A 24971-nucleotide genomic window follows, 5' to 3' on the forward strand; every position below is an offset into this window, starting at 1 on the left:
TGAACTTGCCGGTTTTTCGCAACAAATTTATGGCGACTGTCATCATTGAAATTAGCAATTTTATTTAATTGCAATTTACTTTTATTGGGCAAACAACAATTTCCGCTGGCACGACTCGACTATTGGTAGATGTTACTCTGGCTGTTGGAGTATTGGCCAAATGGATTGCCTGATGAGGTTTCGAGTTGGAGGAGTTGTTAATTGCACTTGTGATTTACGTTGTCGAGTGTCAATACACGCAATGTGAATGGATTCACTCGTAGGATGGTCGCTCTCCACACACTGCACTTTTGATTAAATGCATTGCGTGTGCAAGCCGCAGAGAGAAAGAGAGAAATGCATGAGATTGATGAAGCGAGGGGCGTTCCATGACCATTAGAAAGTGCATCAGGTAACGCCCACATTCATATGCAGTATTTGTACACACAGTGTGTCAGATGCAGATATTCCATATGCTTGTGCCCTGGAGCAGCTGAACGCATTACTATCTAAATGCATTTGACATGTTTTGCGGTCACATTCTGAGCCATAAAACTAATGGCACCGCCAAACCATCATTCGTGTGTGCTAAACCAACTACTTCAAATTTTTGTTTTCTCTACTCTTGTTTTTACGATTTTTTAATGTTGAAAGCTTCTAATAACCGTAAAATCGAAGCTCTGAACTAGCCTAGAAAACGGAAAACGAGTTGGGGGTGCAACTCTCTCGACTCTTTCGAATGGTGAGTCAAAAGTTTTATGATCCATGCACATTCTAATAAAGCAGCTAATTATAACGGTTAGCAGAATTTTGCATGCCCCTAACAGCAACTACATACGTATGTATGTGGTGGAGAAGTATGTGTGAGCTTTCATTAGCTGCGACAGTGGAAAACATAAATGTCGTCGCATGATTCGTGTTCGTGTGAAAGCACAACAAAAGTGTCACCTCAGTTGACATAAATTACTTTATGTGAATTATTTTCAGAGACCACACAGCTCTTGGAGAATATGACAGCTGGCCAAGAGAGATCTGAGTGAGTGTGTTTGTTGCATTGTGCAACGTTGCAACAATGTGACCAACTGTTGGTCTCTCCTCCCATCTCTCTCCCTCCCCTCTCCCTATCCATCTCTCTTTTCTTGTAGTGCCATAAAAAATGTTGGCAACTTTATCAAGAGTACAATTTAAATGTCAAGTTGATGACGTTTCGTGTCTGTTGTTGTTGGCTGGAAGAGACAGAGACAGAGTTCGGGTTGGGGTTCTCTCTCATGCTGTTTTGTCGTGGACCTCAGCAAAGACAGATGACTTTAGCAGCTGGCAAAATGCAAGGCCCCCCAAACGGAAGTGCAGCAGTCTAAACAAATTTATATAGAGTATGAAGTGCATGGGAAGTGCTAATCGGGCACAACACGAAACACGGCCGCAACACGTTGCAGATGTGGATGATGTACTACAGCAGCGGGAGATGCAAATGCCTAGACACATTATGTGATTGCAAAGAAAAACTGTGATATACAGAGGAGTATATGAACTAATTAGAGATTAGCACTCTCAGAATATCATGTGCAGCAAAAGGCGATTTACGATTTATGAATTTAGAGCACTCATATAGTGTAGTCATTTAATAGAGCAATGTAAATATGAATAAACTTTGGAATTTTTGTTTATATACAGAATGTATATTAATTAATATATTGTTAATAAACTTAATTTATAAAATTAATTTTTGAAAAAAAAATTCTTACTAATTTGATTTATTTTTCTTACTATAAATTAAAAAAACTGTAAAATATAATGTTCCTCAGTTTAAGCTAAATTTTATTTCTGACTGATACCAATTAAAAAAAAATAAGTATTTATGATTCCTGAAAATTTGGTTGCGGTTTTATAAAAGTTGACAAAGTTATTTAAGAATTACTTTTGTGTGCCAAAATCTGATATAGGCCTATTGAATTAAGAATTGTTCTTAAAGTGGTTTTACTTTAAGAACACAATTTTTAAGATTAATGTTCTTGATTGTAAAACTTGATCTTTTTTTCAGTATACTGCAATGGAGCCATGGAGTCTTAGTTTCTTTGGCTGATAATATGCTATACCAAATATAATCTTAAGTCTGAAAATTTGAAATATATTTTCTATTATAATAGAAGTTAAGTTTTTATTGCTATTACATATTTTGATTTCATATTATCTTTTGAATATAGAGAATATTTAACAGAATACTTCTAAATTAAATTAAAAATGTATTCACAAGTATTTAGGATATAATCAAATTTAAAATTTGGATGTCATTATTCATACATGTTACTTTATATTGCTGCATCTGATCTACTTTTGAAAGTACTCCATGTTTCGATTTCATAACCCATTCTAACTGTGAATGATTGGGTGATTCATCATCACACCACATCATCACACATCGCACAATGAAATCACGTGTAAATTAACGCGAAAAGGGGCTTTGCTCGTTAGTCTAACTTTATGCTTGGGTTTCGTCGTCCATTTGTCCATGTTGTCGGTTTGCCACATGCAAAAGGGCCCGCGACCGATGCTTCGAGAGTAACAAGATCATTAACGTGCCGCAAGTTGGTTGGTTGCATGGTCGTCGGTTGGTCCCTTGGACGCTTGTTCGCCAATGGCCCCACAGTAGCTGTGGCATCAAAACTGGGATGCCCACTAGACGCTGCTCCCATAAATAAGGAGTGAATCTCTGTGTCGTCTGGCAGCAAAAATTATGACTGAAGCGCAGGCTTGAGGAAAAACATTAGCAGGTTGGGCCCCGGCCAAGACAAGCGAGAGAGAGAGAGAGAGAGGAGGATGAACGACGAGTATGAATATTAGAGAAGCAGGCAGCAGCCAAATTCGAGCGACCGTCGGAGGCAACAACGACGAACGTTTCGTTATCTTTTTGTTGTGCACCGCCTCGGGAGGTTAGTCACACATGCGCGGTGATAATTCAACACGGCAGCAACGGCAACATTAAATGGTAGCAGACAGCAGCAACTGGCAAACGCTGGCAACATGTTGCCTGTGTCTTGTTAGTTGGCTCCGCTTGTGGTTTGGTTTGTTTGCTGCTACAGCGCTGCGCAAAATCGTGACAAAGTGTTGCCATTGTTAGGCGCAAATGAAGAAAATGCCATTGTGGAAATGGAAAAATCTATGCGCGAAAAACAATTGCAACTTTGTTGTGGAAGCTGTTTGCTGTTGCTTGCTACGCTTGTTGCATGTTGCTGCCGTGAAAATGTTTGGCGCACGTTTTGTAATCAATCAGCGAGTTGCTGCTGGAAAAGCGACTCGAAAATTGTTTTGCCCAGTATGTTTTTGGGGTGAACAAAAGCCTAACGAGTTTTCATTTCAGCAAGCATCACATGTGACTGTGTCGAGGAGAAAGACAGACAGTTGAGTGAAAGAGGTAGAGACAAGAATTGAGGAGCACAGAATCAAAATGAGTTGGAGAATGTTATGAATACATTAAACAAATGACAGAGCTTTAGAAATCAAATGCACAGTTTCCCCAATCAATTTAAAAAAAAAAGTTAAGAATTATTGTACTTTGGAAATGCTTCCAAAATGTATCTAGAAAATAACAATTACACTAATAATTATCAAGTAAGAAAGTTGAGTGTGCTTCGCTATGAGATTCCCTCTACCCTTTTTGAATAAGAATATACCTAATTAACATATCGCAAAAATACTCAAATATACCGAAAGCTATATTTGGCATATTAATATAGTACGTTTAAAATACCCCATATAGTTACAATACCCTTTTACACTATGGGTAGCGGATATAAAACTAAAGACAATTTCAGCTTTTTATATAAAATATACTTTTTTAAAAAACAATTTTAACAAAACTAAAATATTATTCATTCAATATTTACAAATATCTAGTTTTACAATGGGTCAATTTCAAGGCGTATTTCCTCCAACTTCAAGATTCTCACAACTTACAATATTTCGTGCGTATAAAAAGAACATTCCCACAACTGACTGCCAACAGTTTTACGATGAGCTAAAATTCAGTATATAGAACCTATTTATTTTTTAGACAATGTAAAACTCACACCTGCCACTCGACTCATTCAATATTCCCAAACCAAGAGCACAAGTCTATTAGATTTCGTATAAAAATTTCACTGTCAGTTCATGAATGCTGCTCGGATAGCTCGTAAAATGGTCTGAGGAAAAACTGCCGAAGAAGCTTTGCCATAAATAATAATATATGTCGACAAGAAAAAAGAGAACAAATATTGAATGAAAAGAATTTGAAAATGCGCTCATGAATGAACTGCAATTCAATTTATGCTTTTTCACGAGATTCTCGACTAGCTTATTTTATGTCTAGCTAATTTTTACGAACCGCTAAATGCATGGAAAATGTGAACAAAATCAAAGCTCAGAGCTCTTTCAACCCACAGTCCACAGACGCGGCGGCAGTCGCTACAGTTGCCACAGTTGCCACAGTCGCCGACAGCCATTTGACCCTAATGAACTGACATGGAACAGCAGCAGCGGCATGGCGATTGTCCGTAGATGCGGTGTGCTGTGGTGCGGTGCGGTGGTGCGGCGCTAGCGCATCCGCGGGGCGCCTACGTTAGACCCACACAAGAGAACATGTTGCAACTGGGACCCCTACACACAGTTTATTGACTGGAAATAATTTATTAATTACTTTGTGCCTTGTCTTTTTATTGCTTTGGTGTTGTTTTCGCTTTTGGGCTTCGGGCAAGTTTTGATTTTTGATATTTTCTAATTAATTTCCATTTCCTCAAAAATATTTTCATTGATTAGTTTTGTTATTTTGGGTGGCATTTCAAGATTATTTATATTGCTCTTCAAGTGTTTTGTAAGCAACGCATCGTTTGAGTGCTGATTAAATATTGAAATGCGCTATTGAAGCGGGATTATCAAGTGTCAGAGGCACTTAAATTAGGCATTACAATAATGATTTCTTACGAGCGAATTAGATAAAAATGAAAAGTTAAGTATTATGATGTTGCTAAAATATAATTCTAAAACAATGACATTGTTTTGGTAACTTCAAATCCCTCTGCTTTGTCTCCGAACTGTAGTCAACCTATTTTTTTGCTATTCGATTGCCATAAAACCGAAAAGAGCTCAGTGAATATACATCGATTGGCACTCGAAATGGCGATGCATGTGCGCCTGAAGAATATTTGTTGGACCAATTAAAATCACACCACGATCGAGTGGAAATTGGAGACGTGTTTTCATGGCCGTGTTGTGTGTTGTGTTTGTGTGGCTGTGTGGACAGTCGTGTGGCATTTTGGCGATAGGAGAAACATGGCAACCAGGTGGCAGATAGAGATGCATACAGGCAGCGAGCGAGGAGGAGAAGCTACTGTGGTTAAAGACTGGCCATAAATTAGATAGTCAAAATGCCAAAAGGCCTGTGCCTCCACTCCAGCGCCTAGCTGGAGTGTGAGATCATTTGACCAACGGGGGTACAGTTTGAAAGCAATTGATTGCCTCTGCCAGCCGCAGCGCAGCATCCGCTTTAATAACAGGCAATAAATTTGACTCAAATTGTGAGCAAATTGTCATCTTTTGACAATTACATTTTGTTAGCCACATTCATTAGTGTCAAGTGCTTTGCATTTACACTCGACAGACGGCCAGACGGACTCAAATTTACCTTTCTTTGGCCATCGCATTAACTGATTCTCAACTGGCATTGCATTTACCGTTAGTGTGTGATCGGCAGTGATCGCACATTTGTTAGTTAGTGTGCAGCTCGCTTGAAAATGATTTGAAATTTATTGCCACGTGAGGTGAGGATCCTCTTGCTCCATTTCCAGTCATCATTTCACAGCCAGATGCGTTGACAGGCCAAACAACAAACACAACCACTTTTCAGAGTCGCTTGTTGTGGTTGTTGTTGCTCCATTTTGTCCATTTAGACGCTTCTTGATTACCTTGCTGCGACATTGCGACTCTGACTCCAAGTATCAAGTCAATGTATTAAGTTGCTTTCAATATACCCTGTACTTTGAGTCGAATGGGGTAGAAATACGTAAACATTAAATGCCTTTAACTACTTTTAATTAATTTTATCTCCTTAATTCTATAATATTTCAAATGACTTTAGTTCATCATTCATCCTCTAGAGTATCAGTCAGTCGAGCACATGCTATCCCAAACTCTGACTCTTTGTATAAACTATTTTCAGTCTTGTCTTTGGCAATTGTGAAAAAGATACTTGTTGCACACATTTTACTATTTGCTTTTTTTGTGCTTGTTACCTGTAATTTTGTAATTGTTTTGGCCTAGTTAGCAACTGAAGCATCTCAAAGTGTGTTTCACATGTGTGCATCAATTTTGAGGCAAACTTTTCCCACTCAGGAATAGTTTAAAGCCAATTAGATGAACTTTAAAAACAAATTTTAGCTAGTTAATAATTCTTACAAATTTGAAAATCTGATATCATGGCGTTCTGTGCTCATTAAATTATTATTTTTATTGGTTTTTTTTTGGGTCTAGTGTTACAAGTATATTAACATTTTGTTCCCATGTCGAGATTAGGCAAACTTGAAAACAATTTAGAGTTGTTTTTCCAAGAAACTGTAATGTAGTTGGAAACTGGGCCAGGCACTTAAGGAGCTCATTTGCATTACCAATTTGGCAGTTGGTTAGTCATTAGTGTGGACAACGACAACGACAAAAACATCGACGGCGACAACCACAGCAAGAGCAACAGCAGCAGCAACACCAACAGAAACAGTAGCACGTGCGTTTTGTGGTGTACACAGAGAGGCCAAAATTTATAACCCACGCATAAAAATTACGAACAAAAATATAGAGTTGTAGAGGTCTAAAGGCTTTGCTATCTGAGAAATTAAGCAGCAAACGGCGAATACATTTAGCCGCTGGTCATATTTTGTAATCAGTTCCATTTGCCGCTCACCCAAGACATGCCACAGCAGCAGCAGCAACAGCCACAACAGAGCAACAACACCAACAACAACGAGAGGCACAACCACAGCAAAGTCTCAGACAGCATGGAGCCAAGCGAGATGGTGTCCAGTTTTAGGCCCCGGCGAACCAACAGCCACTGGGACAAAACCACTTTGGCAATCCAAGTCAAGCGGTACATATTTTCTTGCCGTTGCTGGTCTTGGTGTTGTTATTGTTGCTGTTGTTGCTGCGGTTGACATTTTTTATGGACATTGGTATGCCCAGTCTCTCGGAATCGAGGGAGAGAGAGAGACAGACCGACCCCGTAGAAACCGAAATCAAACCACCAGCAAGGAGAAATATAAAAACCAACAAACAAACGAAAAAAACCACATATCGATATGCGAAAATTGTCACTGCCTTCCATTTGACTTTGCTCCGATGCCGATTTACGTTTTCGGCCAAACTGATTAGTGCAACAATTTCAAATATTTGTGTTAAATACCTTGAAATTAATTGCAACTGTGGTTTTCACCAAACTGCGGCATAAAATGAACTTATTTCAAACAACTGCGTTGGCGGCTATTTCTTACAAAAACAAAGTCGCAAATTGATTTGCGATAAAAGTTAAAAAATACAACTGCGGTTAAAAGAGAAAGGAATTGAATTAAAGTAACAAAATAATTAAATGAAAAGCCTTAACGTGTCTAAGTAGAAGTTTCTTTAAATACGTATACGTAATATGTTCCCATAGCACATATTATTGAATTGAAATTAAACTATAACTGCAAATTAATTTAAGTATTTAAACGTAAAATTCTCTTCAACTTTCATTATAAGTTTATAGCCAAAATTTTATAAAATGAAATTCAATAAAATGTATTGATTCTTCTATTTTTCTTTGTCACAGTTTGATTTACCATTTATTTCCCTTCTAAAACCTTTGCATTTGTAGACTAATGATACATCTGCTTAAGTTGTGGATTAGTACTAGTAAAGAGTATAGTTCTTACCGAGTTGCTCAACTTATTTCTCAATCACTTTTCAGCCCATATCTTACATCTTGAGCTACTGACTCTGCACACAATTTTGTGGCATGTGCGTGGGTGTTGCTTATGAAAGTTGTTGCTATTGCAACTGCAACTGCAGCTACCGTGTGCCGTCCGTCAGTGGATGGAGCTACCGTTGTGTGTGGCAAAGCAAATCCAAGTCCAGGCCGCAATTGTCATTGCAGTCTTTCATTGTCATGGCTGTTCAGCGAGTTTGGAGATAGTGAGATGTATTGATAGGAGAAATAGAGACCCGAATCCAAACAGGCTTTTGGCTATTGACTTCTTTTGGAGCACAGAAGTCAAACTGCGATTCGGGTGTTAGATATATTGCCAAAGATTAGCTTGCATTGCAAACTGGTTGGCCCACAGTGCTTCTAAAACTGTGCGCCACAGCAGACACCACAAATTGTTAATTAAGTATGTAAGTAATTAAGTATGATGGTTCAAGTTATGTCTAAGCGACTTGATATTTTTGACCCAGAAGACAGCAATTGTTGAGCAAAGGCAGCTTGCAACTTGTTGCAACTAAAAACACCTTCGAGCTTGCAACTAAAATCTCTTCAATCAAGCTTAAATTTCGACTCTTGACCCTAATGTCTTTAACAAAAACGCTGCGTTTTTATGCATTTATTTTTAAAATGACTTTAACTCTTTACTCTTTGGTTAGCCAAGTTACAAACCAAAAGTTTTGCATAACAAAATCTGAACTTTTGTGCTGTCATAACTTAAATTCCTGTTGTGGTTATAAATCACTGTTGGGATTGTTGTTGCGATTGTTGATAGCAATTCTCTGCACAAATATTTTGCAGTGGGTGTTTTATGATACAAGGGCGATAAATTTATATTAAATTGTATAGAATTATTATCATTGCAAGTGAATTAGATTGGGTATTTAAATAAATGTAAATTGTAAAATATTTCGAATATTAATTTAAAATATGACTTTTCATGAATTGTAAATTACTTCACTCAGTACGATAATTATTTTATGGGCGTATCATTATTGCATCATCATCATCATCACACTCAAATATATGCATCTGAATTCAACATACATTGCTCATTATAGAGGCCCATTGTAAGATGATATATCGGAGACCTGAAGGCAGTTCTCCTTGAAGTCCGTCAACTCTTTTTCTACAATTTTTAACACCATTTTCTTCTATAGACAATAGGCAAAAAACGGCAGTTGTTGCAGAGTAGTTATAATACAAAGTGTACTCAAATAACAATTTATTGTTTTGTAACACGGATGGGCAACAAACGGCAACATCGAGTTGAGTTTGAAAGAAACCTCAGCAGATGTATAATAGGTCTTCATCAGTTTCGTCTTTTATCTATCTGTCTTCTCTCGTGTCGTCTTCTCTTCTCGTTGTCAGAGGTGTTGTACTTGAACAAGAACTCGAATTGCATAATCCAAAACGTTGCCTTTTCTATTCTTCAATTTTCTTGCTTATGTTTTTTCACTCACTTTTTTAGCCTTCTGCTCCGCACACAAAGCTAAAAACTTTGGCTGCGGCTGTCGACTTTTTAAGGTAGTAATTTCTGGGATTTTATTATCTCTTTTTAATTTTACTGGCAGTTAATTAGCTAATAAGCTACGGTCAGCCAAGTAATTGATTTTCAAAAAGAATTACCTAGACTTTTGCTTGAGAGAAGCAAAGCTATGATAGGGTATATAGAAAAGAGTCCACTGCGTTTCAAACTTGAAAATGGAGCAAAAAATCAATTACGCGCAGCTTGTAGATCGACCGCATTTTTCTTCTACTACACATACTTGTGCGCACTTATTGATGGGCCACAGCACTTTACACCGCACATCTTACATCTGGTTTTCATAGGTGCAACCACAACAGAGCACATATCCATCTATCAAAGGCCAACACACAAATTAGGGGCATGCTGCACATGCAACATGGAATATTTCAAGAATTTCTTTGTTCTTAGCCGCACTTAAGTGAAATCACTGTGTGTGCATCATCATCTGGGTGCGTCGTCTGCCTTTTTGCAGACCTTCAAAATGTATGAAACTGGAGTAACCTTAAATTAATTTCTTGAAATCAATGTAATACCTTTTTAATTTGCTCAAGATACTTTTAGTCGCAATCTTTATCTATTATTAAAGGTAATTTAACTGATAAGTTTTTTAAAACTTTTTAAGATATTCATTAGTAAAGCAATATTAATATTACACATTTCATTAGCTGCATTCTAACTAACTATTTGTGTTGGAAGTATGACATTACTGTCCATTCCGCATCTGGTTTTATTTGACATATGTTTCAGCTAATACGAGCAGAGGGCTACGTTATTAATTATTCCTATGAGTTATTGTCTAATATCACTTTTAAAGCTTTCATAGATTTGCTTGTACACAGCAAATCAATTGGTACTAAGAATAAAACTTAATTATTATTTTAATTTCATTTAAAGTTTTGGAAGGCAGTTGTTAACTTAAAAGGGTATTCCCTAGTCGACTAATGGAATAGTAGAAGTAGTACGAAGTAGTACGAATGTTCACTCACCCTCACAGGCCACGGTATCCATCTGGTCATCATCCTCTGGGACCAACTCCCAATCAGCATCGTTTTCTGCCTCACGCAGCGCAGCCAAATCCTCTTGTCGCTCGACATTCACATTCATGCCAAAGTAACCATCTTCGCATTCCTGGCACTTGACACCCATTACACCCAGCTTACACTCGCACTGTCCAGTACTGGCATTGCAACTGTCCAAGACAGCTGCGCCAAGTGCATCGCAATTACAGGGCACACATTGCAACTCGACATGGGCAAAACCGGTTTCGCATTGATCACATTTCTGACCAGCGAATCTTGGCCGGCACAGACACTGACCATCTGTGCTGTCGCAGAGCTCGCTCTCGGAGCCCTCGCCATAGCAATGGCAGGGCTCACAGCCGACAGCGGGATCACCCCAGTGGCCCAGTTTGCAGCGCTCGCAGTGCCAACCTTCGGTGTTGCCCTGGCATGTGATGCAGGCACCGGTGGTGACGTTGCAGGGTCCGCCCTCGCAATTGCAGCGCTGACAGCTGCTGCCCAGTTGCATGGGATTGCCGTAGTAGCCATCATCGCACACTTGGCAATGGTCACCCGTATAGCCCTCGGGGCACTGGGTGCAAATGTATTCGGCATGCTCAATCAGCTCAAACTGTGGATTCAGATCCATGTAGTTGTAGCTCTTCAGCTGGCAGCTGGGTGAGAAGTTATTGGACTCCTCTGAGAGGGGGCAGGCGCATCGCTTGCAATCATGTGGCGTGCCCTGCAATGGGTTGCCATAGAAACCGAGCTGGCAACGCTCGCAGCTGCAATGAAAAAGAATGCCGCATAAATGGTGTGTGTCTTGGCTAAGCAGTGGCACTCGCAGTGTGGTGAGTTTAGCGAGCGTTCAATCCTCAGTGTGTGCACTGGCTAAAGTGGATTGTGGCATGTGGAATGCATTTACTTACCGCTCTCCGAAAGTGTTGTGCATGCAATCGCCACAGTTGCCGCTCTGCAGATCACACGAATTGGAGTGTCCATTGCAGGGACAGGGAATGCATTTGCCCAGTAGTTGATGATCCGTGGAGTTCTCGTAGATGCGTTTGTAGCCAAAGGCGCAGCCCTCACAAGAGAGTCCCGTGTAGCCGGCCGGGCAAATGCATTGTTCCACCTGTGTGGTGGCCTTAGCTCCGAGTTCTAAGCCTCCCGAATAGATGACAGCACGCTCCAGCGAAGTTTCCACCTGATCTGTGTGATAGGCAGCGCGTATAAGCATTGCATCCAGTGAGACCATCACGGATAGAAACTGTGATCTCGTCACGGGCTCCCCATGATAAGCACCTCCCTCTGTGCGTCGAAGTCGTGTCTTGATATCCTTCACAGCGGGCGGCACATGATACCAGCCCTGTTCCGTGAGAGTTACATTGAGAGCCACCTCCAAACTCTCAAAGGATTCATCTGCATAAGCGATCTTGAGTCCATTCTTGCCACACAGTATGACATTAGGTCCTGTTGTTGGTTTGCCCGAGGTGTCGCCTCGCATCACAACCCAGGAGAGTTGTAACTGCAGCCTGGCACCGTAGCTGGTCAGTCGATTCCCAAGGTAACCCACTGGTGCCTGCCAGTAGATCGCCTCAACTTCATCCAATTCATTGCCAAAGATCAGACGCATTTGCTCCGCATCCACGGTCACAGCAATCGACTGCTGCCGCTGGATGTCGGTCAACCTCCAATCGTTTAGTGTCTCAAAGGCCAGAGTTTGCAGCTTGGCACTGTGGCAAGTCTCAGAGACCTGTGAGCACCAGCAGCGACTGCAGCCATCTGGATTGTGTTCATCCAAATCATAGTAGCCTGTGGCACACTCGGCGCATGTTTCGCCCTGCACATTTGCTTTGCACTGACAACTGCCCGCACAGGCGCTTCCCTCCATTGTGCCACGTTCATCGCATTCGCAGCGTCGACAATCGTCGCCGTAGTGATTGGGCGCACACTCCTCGCAGTGGGGACCCTGAAAGATTTTTAATTTATTTGTTATTTAAAAATAGGGTATTATTAGGTTCATTGAATATGCATATGAACACAGATAGTTCAAAAATATCTGTCGATTTTAAAATTCTCTAAAATCCAAACCTTAAGGAAATATTCACCACACAACAGAATGGCGATCGATTTTTTTTTAGCCTATTTATGAACCTCTTCTTGTTTGTGTAATAAGATAATAATTTTTGTAATAATTTTAAAAAATGTATATATATTTATTTATTTCAAAGTCAATCCAATGAAAAATTAAAAAATTTAATATATGATATATATTTGTTGTCTTCAGCAATATATTCCTACTTTCCAATAAATAATAAAACAATTCTAGCGCGCCAATCAAACAGTGGTTACTTAAGTGAGTGTAATTGTTGATAATTTTGAGCAAAGCGAAAAATTAAATTGACTTAAAATGCCAATGCGAGAATAATTTTCCCAAAGTTTGTAGATAAGCCTCGACGCATATTTCAAACTTTGCGGAAAAGAGTAGAAGCTTTTAATGTTTCAAAAGTGTTGCCCAATTGGCGTCAGCTGTGAATTGTGAGTCATTTCCTAGCTATTATTTCCAGCCTCAATCATTGAGAAATTCGGAATCACTTGCTATACACAGAGAGGCAGCCATCAGTAAGTAATTTACACCCGCATCAAATAGTCACGCTATGGCTGCAGCTATGAAGAATAAACTACACACCGAGCAGCAGCTCAAATCAGTTGATTCCTTGGAAAGTACTCGTCGCATACTCAGCATGACGGAAGAACTCAACGAGATGGAAATTCGCTCTCTTAATCCTTTGTATGATCAGGGCGAGCTATTGGATCGCATTGAGGAGGGAATGGATCGCAATAATGCGGATATGCGTGAGGAGGAAAAGAATCTCAGCGGCATGGAGAAATATTATGGCATCAGCGTGCTGCCGTGTAATAAAATTATTCTGAAGGATGACTGGAAAGCGAATGATATGGAATCCGAATTGGAGAACCCAAACAAACAAATCGAACCCATCAATGCCAAGGACGGTGTTAATCAGGTGTCAAAATTTAATGATCAATTATAACTGCTTGATACCGATCACCAGTAGATGTAGCAACAACAAAAAAAGTCTATTTATGAACCGTTTCTTGTTTGTGTAATAAGATAATAATTTTTGTGCAAATTTTAAAAAATTTACATTTTTTTCTTCAAAGTCAATGGCAATGAAAATGAAATAATTTAATATATATGTTTTTTGTCCTCAGCAATATATTCATACTTTCAAATAAACAAAAAAAAAAACACAATTCTAGCGCGCCCAGCCAACAGTGGTTACTTGACAATTGGAAGTTATTAATAATTTTTAGCAAACCGAATGTAACATATTTGATATGAAAAACATTGTGTGTTATATTCGTAACAGAGAACGGCTTCGGGTGAATGAAAAAAATCCGTACGCGCTCTTCAGCCGAATAATCACACTGCTCGGATCAGCCGATAAAACTTGCATGCTCAAGTTGTAGATTTTAAATCCACTCGGGTGCGAGCGATTTTTTGCTTCACTCTAAATTGTTCGGCTCGTGATCAGCTTAATGATTTCGGGCGTTACTCATTCGGTTCAACAATCATTTTTTTGAACAAGAATAGCACTCAACTCACAAAAATCAACTCTAATGATTTTATTTATGCGCGCAGCAACGGTACTTTTTCTGCACAGATGAAATGTGCGAAGAAATTTATTTTATTTTATTTTTATTTTAATCCATGAAATGACACTCAAATGAAAAATCTGTAAGTAATATGCTGTTTTAAATAACAAGTTGTTTGAAAACTGTATGCAATCTTCATGTTGACAATTCTCTGGGTCTCTCTACTTTAGTAAATAAAAATTATTGCTTATGGTTACAACTCGGCAAGTAATAGAGTAAAATTGCAGCCTGAAAGATAATTTCATGAATATTAAAAAAAAATAATTTCTAATATTAGGTGGATGCAAAAGCATCGTTTTCTTATCAAATATTAAAACATCGAAAAGAGTCTATAGTGCAATCGATGGCTCGCCGCCACTTTTGAATATACACAATTGGTTTTATACATAGTCTGTAGACATTTGCCAAAATATTGCACAAAAATAACTGAAACAAAACGTATTAAATCAAAAACCTTTATCAAATTCAAGTTCCTTTTTTTTTCAAAAATAAACGAACTTACTAAAAGTACTATACATCATCATCATCAGCAAGTGGCGTCAGCTGTGAATTGTGAGTCATTTCCTAGCTATTTTTTCCAACCTCAACCACTGAGAAATTCGGAATCACTTGCTATACACAGTGAGGCAGTAATCAGTAAGTAATTTACACCCACATCAAATAGTCACGCTATGGCTGCCGCTGTGAAGAATAAACCACGCAACGCTCAAGTTGTCAATGATTCCTTGGAAAGTACTCGTCGCATACTCAGCATGGTGGAGGAATCCGAGGAGGCGGGCAATCGCACTCTTGTAGCGTTGGGTGATCAGGGCGAGCAATTGGATCGCATTGAAGAGGGAATGGATCGCATTCATGCGGATATGCGTAAGGCGGAAAAGAATATCAGCGGCATGGAGAAATACTGTGGCATCTGTGTGCTTCCATGGAAGAAAGTTAATCTGAAGGACGATAGCGTCTGGAAGGCGAATGATGATGGCAAAGTTGTTGCAAGTCAGCCGCAGCGGGTGATCGATGAACGCAAACGAAATGAAATGGGACAACCAGCGCAATCGGGATATGTGGCACGAATAACGAACGATGCACGTGAGGATGAAATAGATGCGAATTTGGGGCAGGTAAATTCGATATTGGGCAATTTGCGTAACATGGCGATTGATATGGGATCCGAGTTGGACAACCAAAACAAACAAATCGAACGCATCAATGCCAAGGCTGATTCCAACAATTCGCGCGTGGACGGTGCTAATAAACGCGTAAATAATTTGCTCAAGAGTTAATCAGGTGTCAAAATTGAATGATCAATTACAACTACTTGATACCGATAAACACCCCATCCATCGCTACCAATTAAATTCCTGCAATCTTACTCTCACTTGAAACTTTCACCAGTAGATGCAGCAACAACAAAAGCACAACAATAGCATCAAAAAAGAAATGCAGCAATTATGAACTATGTACTGGGAACAAAAACCTACTACAGTTATTTAGCAGTTCTTTTAGTTGCTTTAATTATGGCGATATCAACAATTAATGAACTTTTATATTCAACGTATACACAAACTACTTAGTAAACGACTAAAGCAACGAAACCTCAACTTGAACCCGAAGCGAAGCAAAGCATTTATAAGTAGGAGGAAAAGGTGAATATATTTTTCTAAATAATTTTGAGTATAAATGAAATCCTCGAATTTAAAGAAAAATAAAAACGTTCGTTACAATAATGAAATTGCTGATTGTGGAACTAAGTAATTAGCTTTGAGAATTTAATACATTTATTAAATACATTAATCACTAATTATATTTTGAGTGCCAATGAACACCACTTAAACATTTCTTTATTTTTTTTTTATCGAGTTTTTAATAACAACAAATATATTTTTATGCACTTATCATTGCTTACCTGAAAGCCTTCCAGGCAATGACAGGCGCCTCCGACCGGAGCACAGATGCCTGTCGAACGTTGAGGATTGCAAGAGCAGGGCAAACACGGTTCAGTTGGTGCTGCATCTGCCGCTCTGTAGAAGCCTCCGGCACAGAATTCGCACTCGTTTCCCGCCGTATTATTGGCGCAGTTCTCACAAATGCCACGCTCCAAAAACGAATCGTAGCTGCAGCTGAGAGCATGGCCATGACATTCGCAAATCTCGCATTCGGCACCAGGACGATAAACGCGGTCCTGATAAAGTGGACAACACTGTTCGCACTGCATGCCACAGGCGTTGTTCTGACAACTGCACTGTAGCAACTGGCTGCCCATTACTTCCTGGGTGCGATCCGCATTTCCATTGCAATCTAGTCGAGCGCTAACTCGCAACTGCTTCAGACTGTAGAAGCTGCGCTTCTCCATCGATTGGGAGTCGAGCACCCAGTCGACGCTGTTGTCCAGATTCGCTGTTGAGTGCATGCCCTGCAGTCGGATGCGCATAAAGCGCGCCGTGATGAACTGCATCAACTCAGGTGTTTGGGCCATGGCTCCAGGTCTATTCTTCATTAGGGAGACGTGTAGTTCGCCATTCTCCAAGGGCAATGCCTTCGAGAACTGTGTTGTGCAGATGACTTCGGTGTCGTTTTGGAACATATACTTTCCATTCTGGCCAGGCAGATTGTAGCGACGCTTGCAGTCTGCATCGCTCAAGCCAAAGTACTGCCATGGCTCATAGTTGATGCCATCGAGGGATTTCTCGAGTATCCAGGAAGCGGGACGTGGCGAGTTGGCCGACTTCAGCATAATGAAGAATATTTGGTATGTCTGAAATGGAGATTAATAAAGAAAGTTAGGAAAATGCAATGATAGAAATTTGAGCATTATTAATTAAGTTTTCACTTTCTAAATTCTATTTAAAATTTTGCCCAGAATTGACAGAATAATTCAACCGGACAAAACATATGATACATAAGTGACATAAACCTGTGAACATTTTTCTTTGTGTTTGAGAAATCTAAACTGTTTTTACCCTAACATAAAAACCACATAATTATTATTATTTATCTGCGACTCCAGGATTTTCACAAATGAAAGAAGTCTAACTTACTATTATGTTAGCCATTTTATGTGTACAAACTCAAAACTCGAAAGTTTTCTTTAAAAGATTTAGATGCTTAGTTAATTCCAACTATGATTTTTTACTCGTTATTTGCATGCGAACAAACCGCAGTGACTTACAGTTTTACAGCCACTGTGCGGGCTATAAATTAGGAAAGGAAGCCAAGCAGCAGTGTTTCTGTCACTTTGGGGCAATTCGCTGATGTTTCTATTTAGTTTTATATCTTTCTATCAGCAACTGCAGCAGACAAACTCAATGTTGTCTGTTAATGTTGTTGAAGTTAGCTGCTGTTGCCGTTGGCTGCCGAAAAAACAATAAAAGAAAAACAAGCGAAGAAAACGGCATGAAAAACTATAACCCAACGCCATCGTCGTGTCATAAATTTTCCAAACTGTCAACAAAAATGCCGCGAAAAACCACCTACCAATCGCCTGGAACACGCCCGGCAGCAGCAGCTGACAAGCGATATTTATATTTATATTTATTTATTTATTTTTCTTGGTGTTTGTGGTTGTGTGTAGTATGTGGCTTTTTCGAAAAATTGTTAAAAATACTGAAAATAAAATGGCAAATGCCAAAAACGTCGCGTGTTATGCCTATCGTTGTCAAGAGATCGAAAAATGGAAAACTAAAGCCAATAAAAGGCAACTTGCGGCAAGGTGTGGCTTTCCGACCAGGCTATAATTGATTATAAGACGTGGCTAAGCCAACTGGCGCCATCTAAAGACATTTTTTTAAGCACAACCAAAACTCATAAGCCCGCAAACTCATGGCCAAAATGTCAGGACCATATCAGGCAGAGATAATACAGCGACAAGCAACAAGCCGCAACGAGTCTATCAAATTTCAAAGGCACTTGCTTCCCACTTGCCTCATCCATGTTGCCAGTTGCTGCCACATACAACGACTGCAACATTTTCGCTACAAGTTTTTCCGATTCGCAGTCACTGATAAAACGCACGCAGCCACTGGAAAAGCCACTGCACATGCGTGCCGCATCGCACTCTTCCAATTTTCTTCTGCCAGTATTCGATTTCATTGCAACAACAGCAACTGCCACACGACGCTGATAAGATACGACAGAGATAGGCAGAAATGCAGAAGCATAGAAATGAACCGAGATCTCGCAGGAGGCAAATTAGCGAGTGTCAGCGAGAAATTTATTGCATGCTACAAAATGATTTGTGGACTGTAACGAATCGAACTAGGAAAATGACCAGCTATAATTAAAGTGTCTATAAATAAAATGAAATATAATTAAACTAATGTAATAAGAATAATAATAATAACCAAACCAATAAAAATGTCACTCTATAATCTAAATCTCAAAATATAAATTGCGTTTGTTTTTATCCATCATTGAACGAACTATCGATAAGTCATCTGCTGAAATTATGTTGTCTCCGTCAATTGCACTAACCTTGATCACAGATTAAAGCCAGATCACAGACAAAAGCAAGTGCACGCGTCTGCTGACTGAAGCTTCCTGCCTGGTCACCAAACAAGTTGCCGATAAGCGGGAACCACAGACACAGACACACAGAGAGTCAGGTATGTATGATGCTCTCTATAGGGCAGTGGAGGAACTGTGTAGATTGCAATCATCGGCACGGCAACTGGAAGCTGTCAGTGCTTGGGGCAGGCAATGTAGCTCTTGACATTTTTATCAGCAACGAACTGACGGGCCAATTGACATGACTTTCAATAGCGACGAGCTTGTTCAACAAATGCGAAAACAACAGCTGGGAGAGGAAGCAAAGAAACGAGTTGATAAAGCGATGATCATCTCTAGGGCGTGTCGGAGAAATACAAATGTATTAATATATTTGGTCAGCCAATGCCTAATTTATTGTTATATGCATTCCAGATAATAACTGGCCACACAATGAAACCCGTTTCTCAGATGCTGCAAATTGATAAACCCCAATCGCTGTCAAATTAGACAACAAAATGGTAAAAATATGCAACACAGACAACTTAATTGGGATGACAAAGGAGCGAAGCACTCTTATCAGCCTTATAGCGGTAGATGAGACATGTTGAGAGTTATAAGCTATAGAATCGGAATTCACAATTGCAGGCCATAAATTAATATTATTTAGCATTTAGACGATCATTAAATATTTATCGCTCAATGGCCGACATTAATCGAGCACAACGGCAACACGTTGCCCGAGCTAATTGTATAAAAGACGCAGAAATTGAAGAAAACTATAACCATAAAAACAAATGCCGTAATCCCAGAAAAGTCACTGAGTCGCATCATAAACTTTAAAAATAAACAAGCGCGAAATTTTGTGGGTAGACAGACAGCAAACTAGCTGACAGTTCACAATAAAATAAAAAAATTTTAGAAAGCATTTTTTTTGTTTTTTATTTTGGTTTTGTAGTCGCCATCTGCATATCACTCATACATATGTCTGCAAGGCAACTTATTCTCATTTTTGCAATACCCTGTAGCAATTGAACGATTTGTTTTTAAAGGAACAATCAAACTCCGAGATTTGAATGATCTATTGATCTATTAGATTGTCAATATCCGTTTCCAAATAAAATACAAAACATCGATAACGAACTCATATTCTCTCATACAAAGAGAAAGTTAGGATCAAGTGTGACCATACAACAAAGTGAACGATATTTACAACTAAATACGTTCACGTTTATTTTACTAATTATGACATATATAATATGGACGCATTTACAACACTATCTTAAACATTATATAGTGTTGTTTCAAAAGTATTATTATTCTCGTTGAATTAATAGAGTAACTTTAAGTTGAGCACTCGTAATTGAAGTATCTTCGCTTTTGGTTTTTTGTGCAACAATTTTTAAAGTTTGGCCCATTTGAAGCGGCCAAGAAATAGAATTTTTGGCTGGCACGTTTTTAGATAAGGCGGCCAACAAGCGAAGCGCATAATTTTTGGCTTTTGTAGTGAATGAACCTACATGACAGACAAAGGCATGAATGTCTACCCTAAGATCATGAAGTGGCAAAGATTATATGAAAATAACCTATACAAAATAAAATAGTATTTCATGGGTAAGCAGCATTAGATATATTTTTCAAAGTAACTAAGATTGTAGGTTAATTAATGGCCAATTTGGTTGTTCATTTATGTTTACAGCGTATCATATAGTCGATGACCTTAAACTTTAAAATTCTTGCTTGTTCTGTTGCTTTAGTTTTCTTTATACTTCGTGTGGGGGTAATAAAAAGTTCAATGCTTCGCATGGAAAACTTTTTGCTGGCAACTTTTCTTATCTTTAAATTGGCGCATTAACTGCAACTGCAGTAAGTTCACAGTTCAATTCCAGAGACTGACAAATATTGCGATTCGCCTTCAAAAGCCTTAAATCCATGTGAAGAATTACATGCATGAGGATTTCAAGCAAAGCTTCAATCACGTTAACAATTTACAAAACCAAAAAAAAACAAGAAACCTTTAAGCAATTTATGTAAATGCCACAACAACTGTGAAAACGAAACGCACAACAGAAAAAGGGGAGAAGCATTCTGAAAAAGGAGAAACGTGAAAAACATCACAGTCAAAACAAATAAATAAATTGACCATTAAAATAATTGCAACGCCTAAATGCGTCGCGAACGTGGCTTGTAACACGCTTTGCCTGTTGTTGTTGTTGCTGTTGCTTTAGTTGGTCCGCTGTTTGCTGGCGAATGTTGCAACAACTTGTCAAACATTTGAATTACAGTTACGTAAAGCTGCTCCAAACCGCGGGCGCCGCCGCCAGCAACTACAACAAAAACGACGACAACAACAAGCAAAACTTTTTGGCCAAATTTGGCTAAATTTAATGAAGCAATTAAATGCCTATAAAAATCAAAAAAAAACATTTTTAATCCAGCTTGTTGATGTTGCCGCTTGAAAAAACAATCACAAACATTTCGCAGTTTGGGCAGAAAAATCAATGATATAAATCGATTTTTAACCGGTTTAGAATTAATCCAATAACGAAAATCCATGTGTCTGCACATGAAACTGTCAGTATTTTTATCTTTTTTACCCAAATTTAAATTGCATACTTCGGAAGTGAATATTACAAATATTTTTTAAATGGTTAAATTTTTTGACATTTCTTTTAAACCCCCATTCGCACCAATAATGTAACAGTTAAAGCATCAAATTTGCGATTAGCCAAGTGTTCTACAGTTTGAGAAGCACTGAAGTTTAGCTACTCCATACATACCCGCCATTCCCAGAATGCTCGCTAGACTTTCAATTAGTCACGCGCGCCCCAAAGTCATTGAAGCATAAATCTAGACATTGTTGTGGCCAGTTCAAGTTGACAGAATGACAGACTCACTGACTGACGGACGGACGGACTGACTGAATGCCTCACTGTTTGGCTGACAGTTGCAGTTGCCTTTTGGCCGCTTTTGGCGGCAGTCTGCTGCCTTTTTCTGCGAGCGACAAAAATATTTTAAGCTGTCAAATCGTTGACACATGCTTGTCTTATGTTTGTTGTTGTTGTTGTTGCTGTTCACGCTGTTTCTTGTTGTTGTAAATAACTCGATAGTCTAATTGTTAAAATCAACTCGAAGGCTTCAATGCTTTGTCGCCCATGAACAAAATACAAACTTCGAATGTCAAGTTTCCGTCAGAGGTCATAAATTTGGTGGGCTGATTGTCTGTCTGTTGTCTATTTGTTTCGAACGTGGGGAGATTTCTTCCAAATGTGTTTTTAAACAGTTGTGACAAATGCTTTAAATATTTCCCGTCGAAACAGATGAATACATAAATTAAGCGATAACTATTTGGGGGATGTTGACGAATTGAAGAAATGGGAATAGGAAATGGAAATGAGGGCTAATTGCCTGTGACGTCCCTGAGAGACAGGAGACGTTTTAAAAATAAATATAATAATTGGTTCTTATTTTACTAACAGGCTCTAAGTGAGTGCATTATGATCGACTCACAATATGATTATAGGTGAAGAAATTTTATCATAACTTATCTCACATTTCTTTAAAGAAAATTGTTTATATATTATAAGCTGCAGTCTTCTGCAACTCTTTTATGAATCTCTGAAACAAGGAAAGTATCTCGTTCCAGAGTTTGACCTATCCTACAATCAGTGCAACATTTCAGCTTCGAATACTTATTGAGTGCAAATCGTGTGTTAATTGAAATTCCATTGTGGATCGAGGTAAACAGAAAAAACAACAAAGTATTATATTTGGTGGCCACACACCAAGCATTTCCTCCTTAGTGCAGCTGCTTAGTCAGCTAATGAGCATTACGAATCTCAATCAAATCATCATTATGACTGCCTTGATCATTGTGAACTTTCACAATCTTCTACTATATGGCCAATTATGTGCTGAAAAATTGTCTGCTTAACTTCAGCCGACACAAAGTTGACATTTCAAGTGCAGTTTGCACTCGAGACTCTCGCTCTCTCTCTCTGTCTCGATTCGAAAGATATTTCAATGTTTTGATATAATTCTTTCATTGCCATATGCCGGCGAAAGGCGCAGAAAGACGCCACAAACAAGACAAGAGAAGACAAAGATATTTACATGGAAGTGCACACTTAATTAAAACAGACGAGCACAGAACCAACTTCGAGCACTGATTTAAAATTAACAAGTATGAATAAATTATCTACCACGATACGATCAGTAGATACTCTTTAGACATAACTTAAAATATATTTTCAATTTGAAAAACTAGTTTGAAAATGTAAAAACGCTTCGATTAATAAAATGAATATTTAAATGCTGAATACTATTCTAGTTCTCCAATTTATTTCCATCAATAGATGAGGAAAAGTGAAATTGATTTACATTTTTCCTCCATTGTGTCAGCATACCCTATGGTAGCTTTAAGATTACAGGGTACAAGAACAATGTTTTCGCATATGCCTCAAGTATGAGAGATTTATGACAGCCATGCGTTCCAAGAGTTATTAATAAATAACGAAGACTACAAACGGGAGCCCAACTTCCCGAGAGCATCGCATTAATATTTAAATTGGCTCGTCCTTTAATTAACTTTGTCAGTTTTATAGAGCTTAAAAGTACAAAAAATATGTTAGTTGCCAAAAAAAAAAATGCGAATTACCTTTTATGGATGCGTCGTTAGAGTTTAGAGTCTGAACAATTTTTTTCATTTATTGGTTTCGCTTATTTCGTGGCTACATTTGACACATGTTGAACTGAATTTTTGGTCAGGCGGTGACAGACAAACAAAATTGCTTTAAAATGTCACAAACGTAAAAAAAGAACTTAAAATCTGCGTTTTTTGTAAGGTTCCCATGACTTTTGTTTATGATGCTGGCAGAGGGCAGCGTCGCTCAATGGTATTTTTCATTATGAAGAGAACGAAGGGAGGAGAGCAGACAGACAGCTCAACATATCAACGGCATGTGTCAAAATTTACACGCTCCCATTAAGTTGATTTTGCATGAACGCAAAATGTATTCACAGACTGTCATGGAATTTTGATTTATATATTATTTTTTTCAGACTTTGATTTTGATGGAAGTATCTGAAGTTAAGATGGTACGTGATGAGAAATTGTGGGTGTCATTTGTTGTTGTTCGTGGACTCTACTTAAATAAGTCTCGATTACTTGAATACTTCTCATGACATAAGTTAGTTGATGGAAACCCGGAAACGATTTCCAATCACAAAGAAAAGACTGTAAGACGATACGACTTAATCAAAACTCAATCAGAGCCAATTTATGTTTGCCATTTTGAGCATTAGAATGTAATACCTAGTGACCGGTCTCGGGAAAAAGATGGAAAAACCCGATCCAACCCAGTGTGATCATATTTCATACATAGTCTAATGATCAGCGACAAGCCCAAGGCACAGATGGATCATGGAACTGGCGTTAAATCGCTTGTAAATGACTGACAAGTCATCGGCTTAATTACAAACTGGATCACAGCTACGCTGTCACATGAGCTCAACTCAGACTCAGACTTAGGGGGGAGAGGGGGTTTATCTATGGCAAAAGTCTCACCTGTTTCAGATCCAATGTGATGGTCACATACTCATACTGCCGGCCACCCTGCAGTGTTGGTGATTGCCACCAGATCTCCTCGAAGCTGGAGCTGGGTGAAATAAGCGACTCGATGGGTCGCTGCTTGGCCCGGTCAGAGCTGTGGGCATTGCAGGTGCCACATTGCGTGGCCCACTTGCGATGCGGATATGCATCGACTAATTTACAGTATTCCTCGGCGCCGTTTTGGCCGCAAGTCGCATTCACAGTTATCGCGGCACGTGGAGCGACATTGAAAACGGGCGGATAAAGACCGCTTGGGCTTCCAGCACTAACATCATCCGCCTGTTGGCTGTTCAGATCACGCACAGCTGAAAAAAATATAAAAATTAAGTTAGTGATATATTACGTAACGAACTAAATAAGCTAACTCCTTGATGGTTTCTTGTTTAGCTGTTCACTTTTTGATTTTTAGTTCGTTCTAGTTCATATGTCCCATTTTGATTAAACTTGTTTTTGCAGTTGGTTGTCACTATCGTCTAGCTATTTGAACTGATGTAGCAGCACTTATAATACAAATTGTAACATTTGTGAAACAATATTTTTTATAAAAATAATAATATACTAAAACAAATGGGGTTTCAAATAATCGAAAATCATACTGTTATCGAAAACGAACGTTGAACGAAATCAAACGATGAACGACTAATCAAATAACGTAGTTCCGTGATCGAGGATTAACGAACGAACTATTTCAATAAATTGAACAAAACTTAAGAGAACTAA

The 24971-nt window shown here is 38.8% G+C and overlaps 3 protein-coding genes across 5 annotated transcripts in view; 2 read left to right on the top strand and 1 right to left on the bottom strand.

Annotated features, from left to right (window-relative positions):
• LOC132798665 (laminin subunit alpha-1) overlaps positions 1-24971 on the bottom strand; it is an 83767-nt gene that overhangs the window by 38632 nt on the left and 20164 nt on the right. For all 3 annotated transcript variants that reach the window (XM_060810606.1, XM_060810604.1, XM_060810607.1), the window contains exons 2-5: positions 24207-24556; positions 16065-16913; positions 11416-12455; positions 10475-11271 (exon numbers count right to left, since the gene is read on the bottom strand). In XM_060810606.1, coding sequence (XP_060666589.1) covers positions 10475-11271; positions 11416-12455; positions 16065-16913; positions 24207-24556 — 3036 coding nt within the window. The remainder of the gene's footprint in view (positions 1-10474; positions 11272-11415; positions 12456-16064; positions 16914-24206; positions 24557-24971) is intronic.
• LOC132797030 (synaptosomal-associated protein 25-like) lies at positions 12761-13722 on the top strand. The gene has a single exon (XM_060808451.1). The coding sequence runs from the start codon at positions 13144-13146 to the stop codon at positions 13537-13539; it is 396 nt and encodes a 131-aa protein (XP_060664434.1). The 5' UTR covers positions 12761-13143; the 3' UTR covers positions 13540-13722.
• LOC132796951 (synaptosomal-associated protein 25-like) lies at positions 14657-15804 on the top strand. The gene has a single exon (XM_060808323.1). It carries the CDS (start codon positions 14836-14838, stop codon positions 15439-15441), a length of 606 nt encoding a protein of 201 aa, XP_060664306.1. The 5' UTR covers positions 14657-14835; the 3' UTR covers positions 15442-15804.

This window comes from Drosophila nasuta, chromosome 2L, assembly GCF_023558535.2.
Source record: "Drosophila nasuta strain 15112-1781.00 chromosome 2L, ASM2355853v1, whole genome shotgun sequence".
Lineage (NCBI taxonomy): Eukaryota > Metazoa > Arthropoda > Insecta > Diptera > Drosophilidae > Drosophila > Drosophila nasuta.

Coding starts and splice junctions, on each gene's coding strand:
- LOC132797030 (XM_060808451.1), top strand. CDS start 13,144: ATGGCTGCAGCTATGAAGAATAAACTACACACCGAGCAGCAGCTCAAA.
- LOC132796951 (XM_060808323.1), top strand. CDS start 14,836: ATGGCTGCCGCTGTGAAGAATAAACCACGCAACGCTCAAGTTGTCAAT.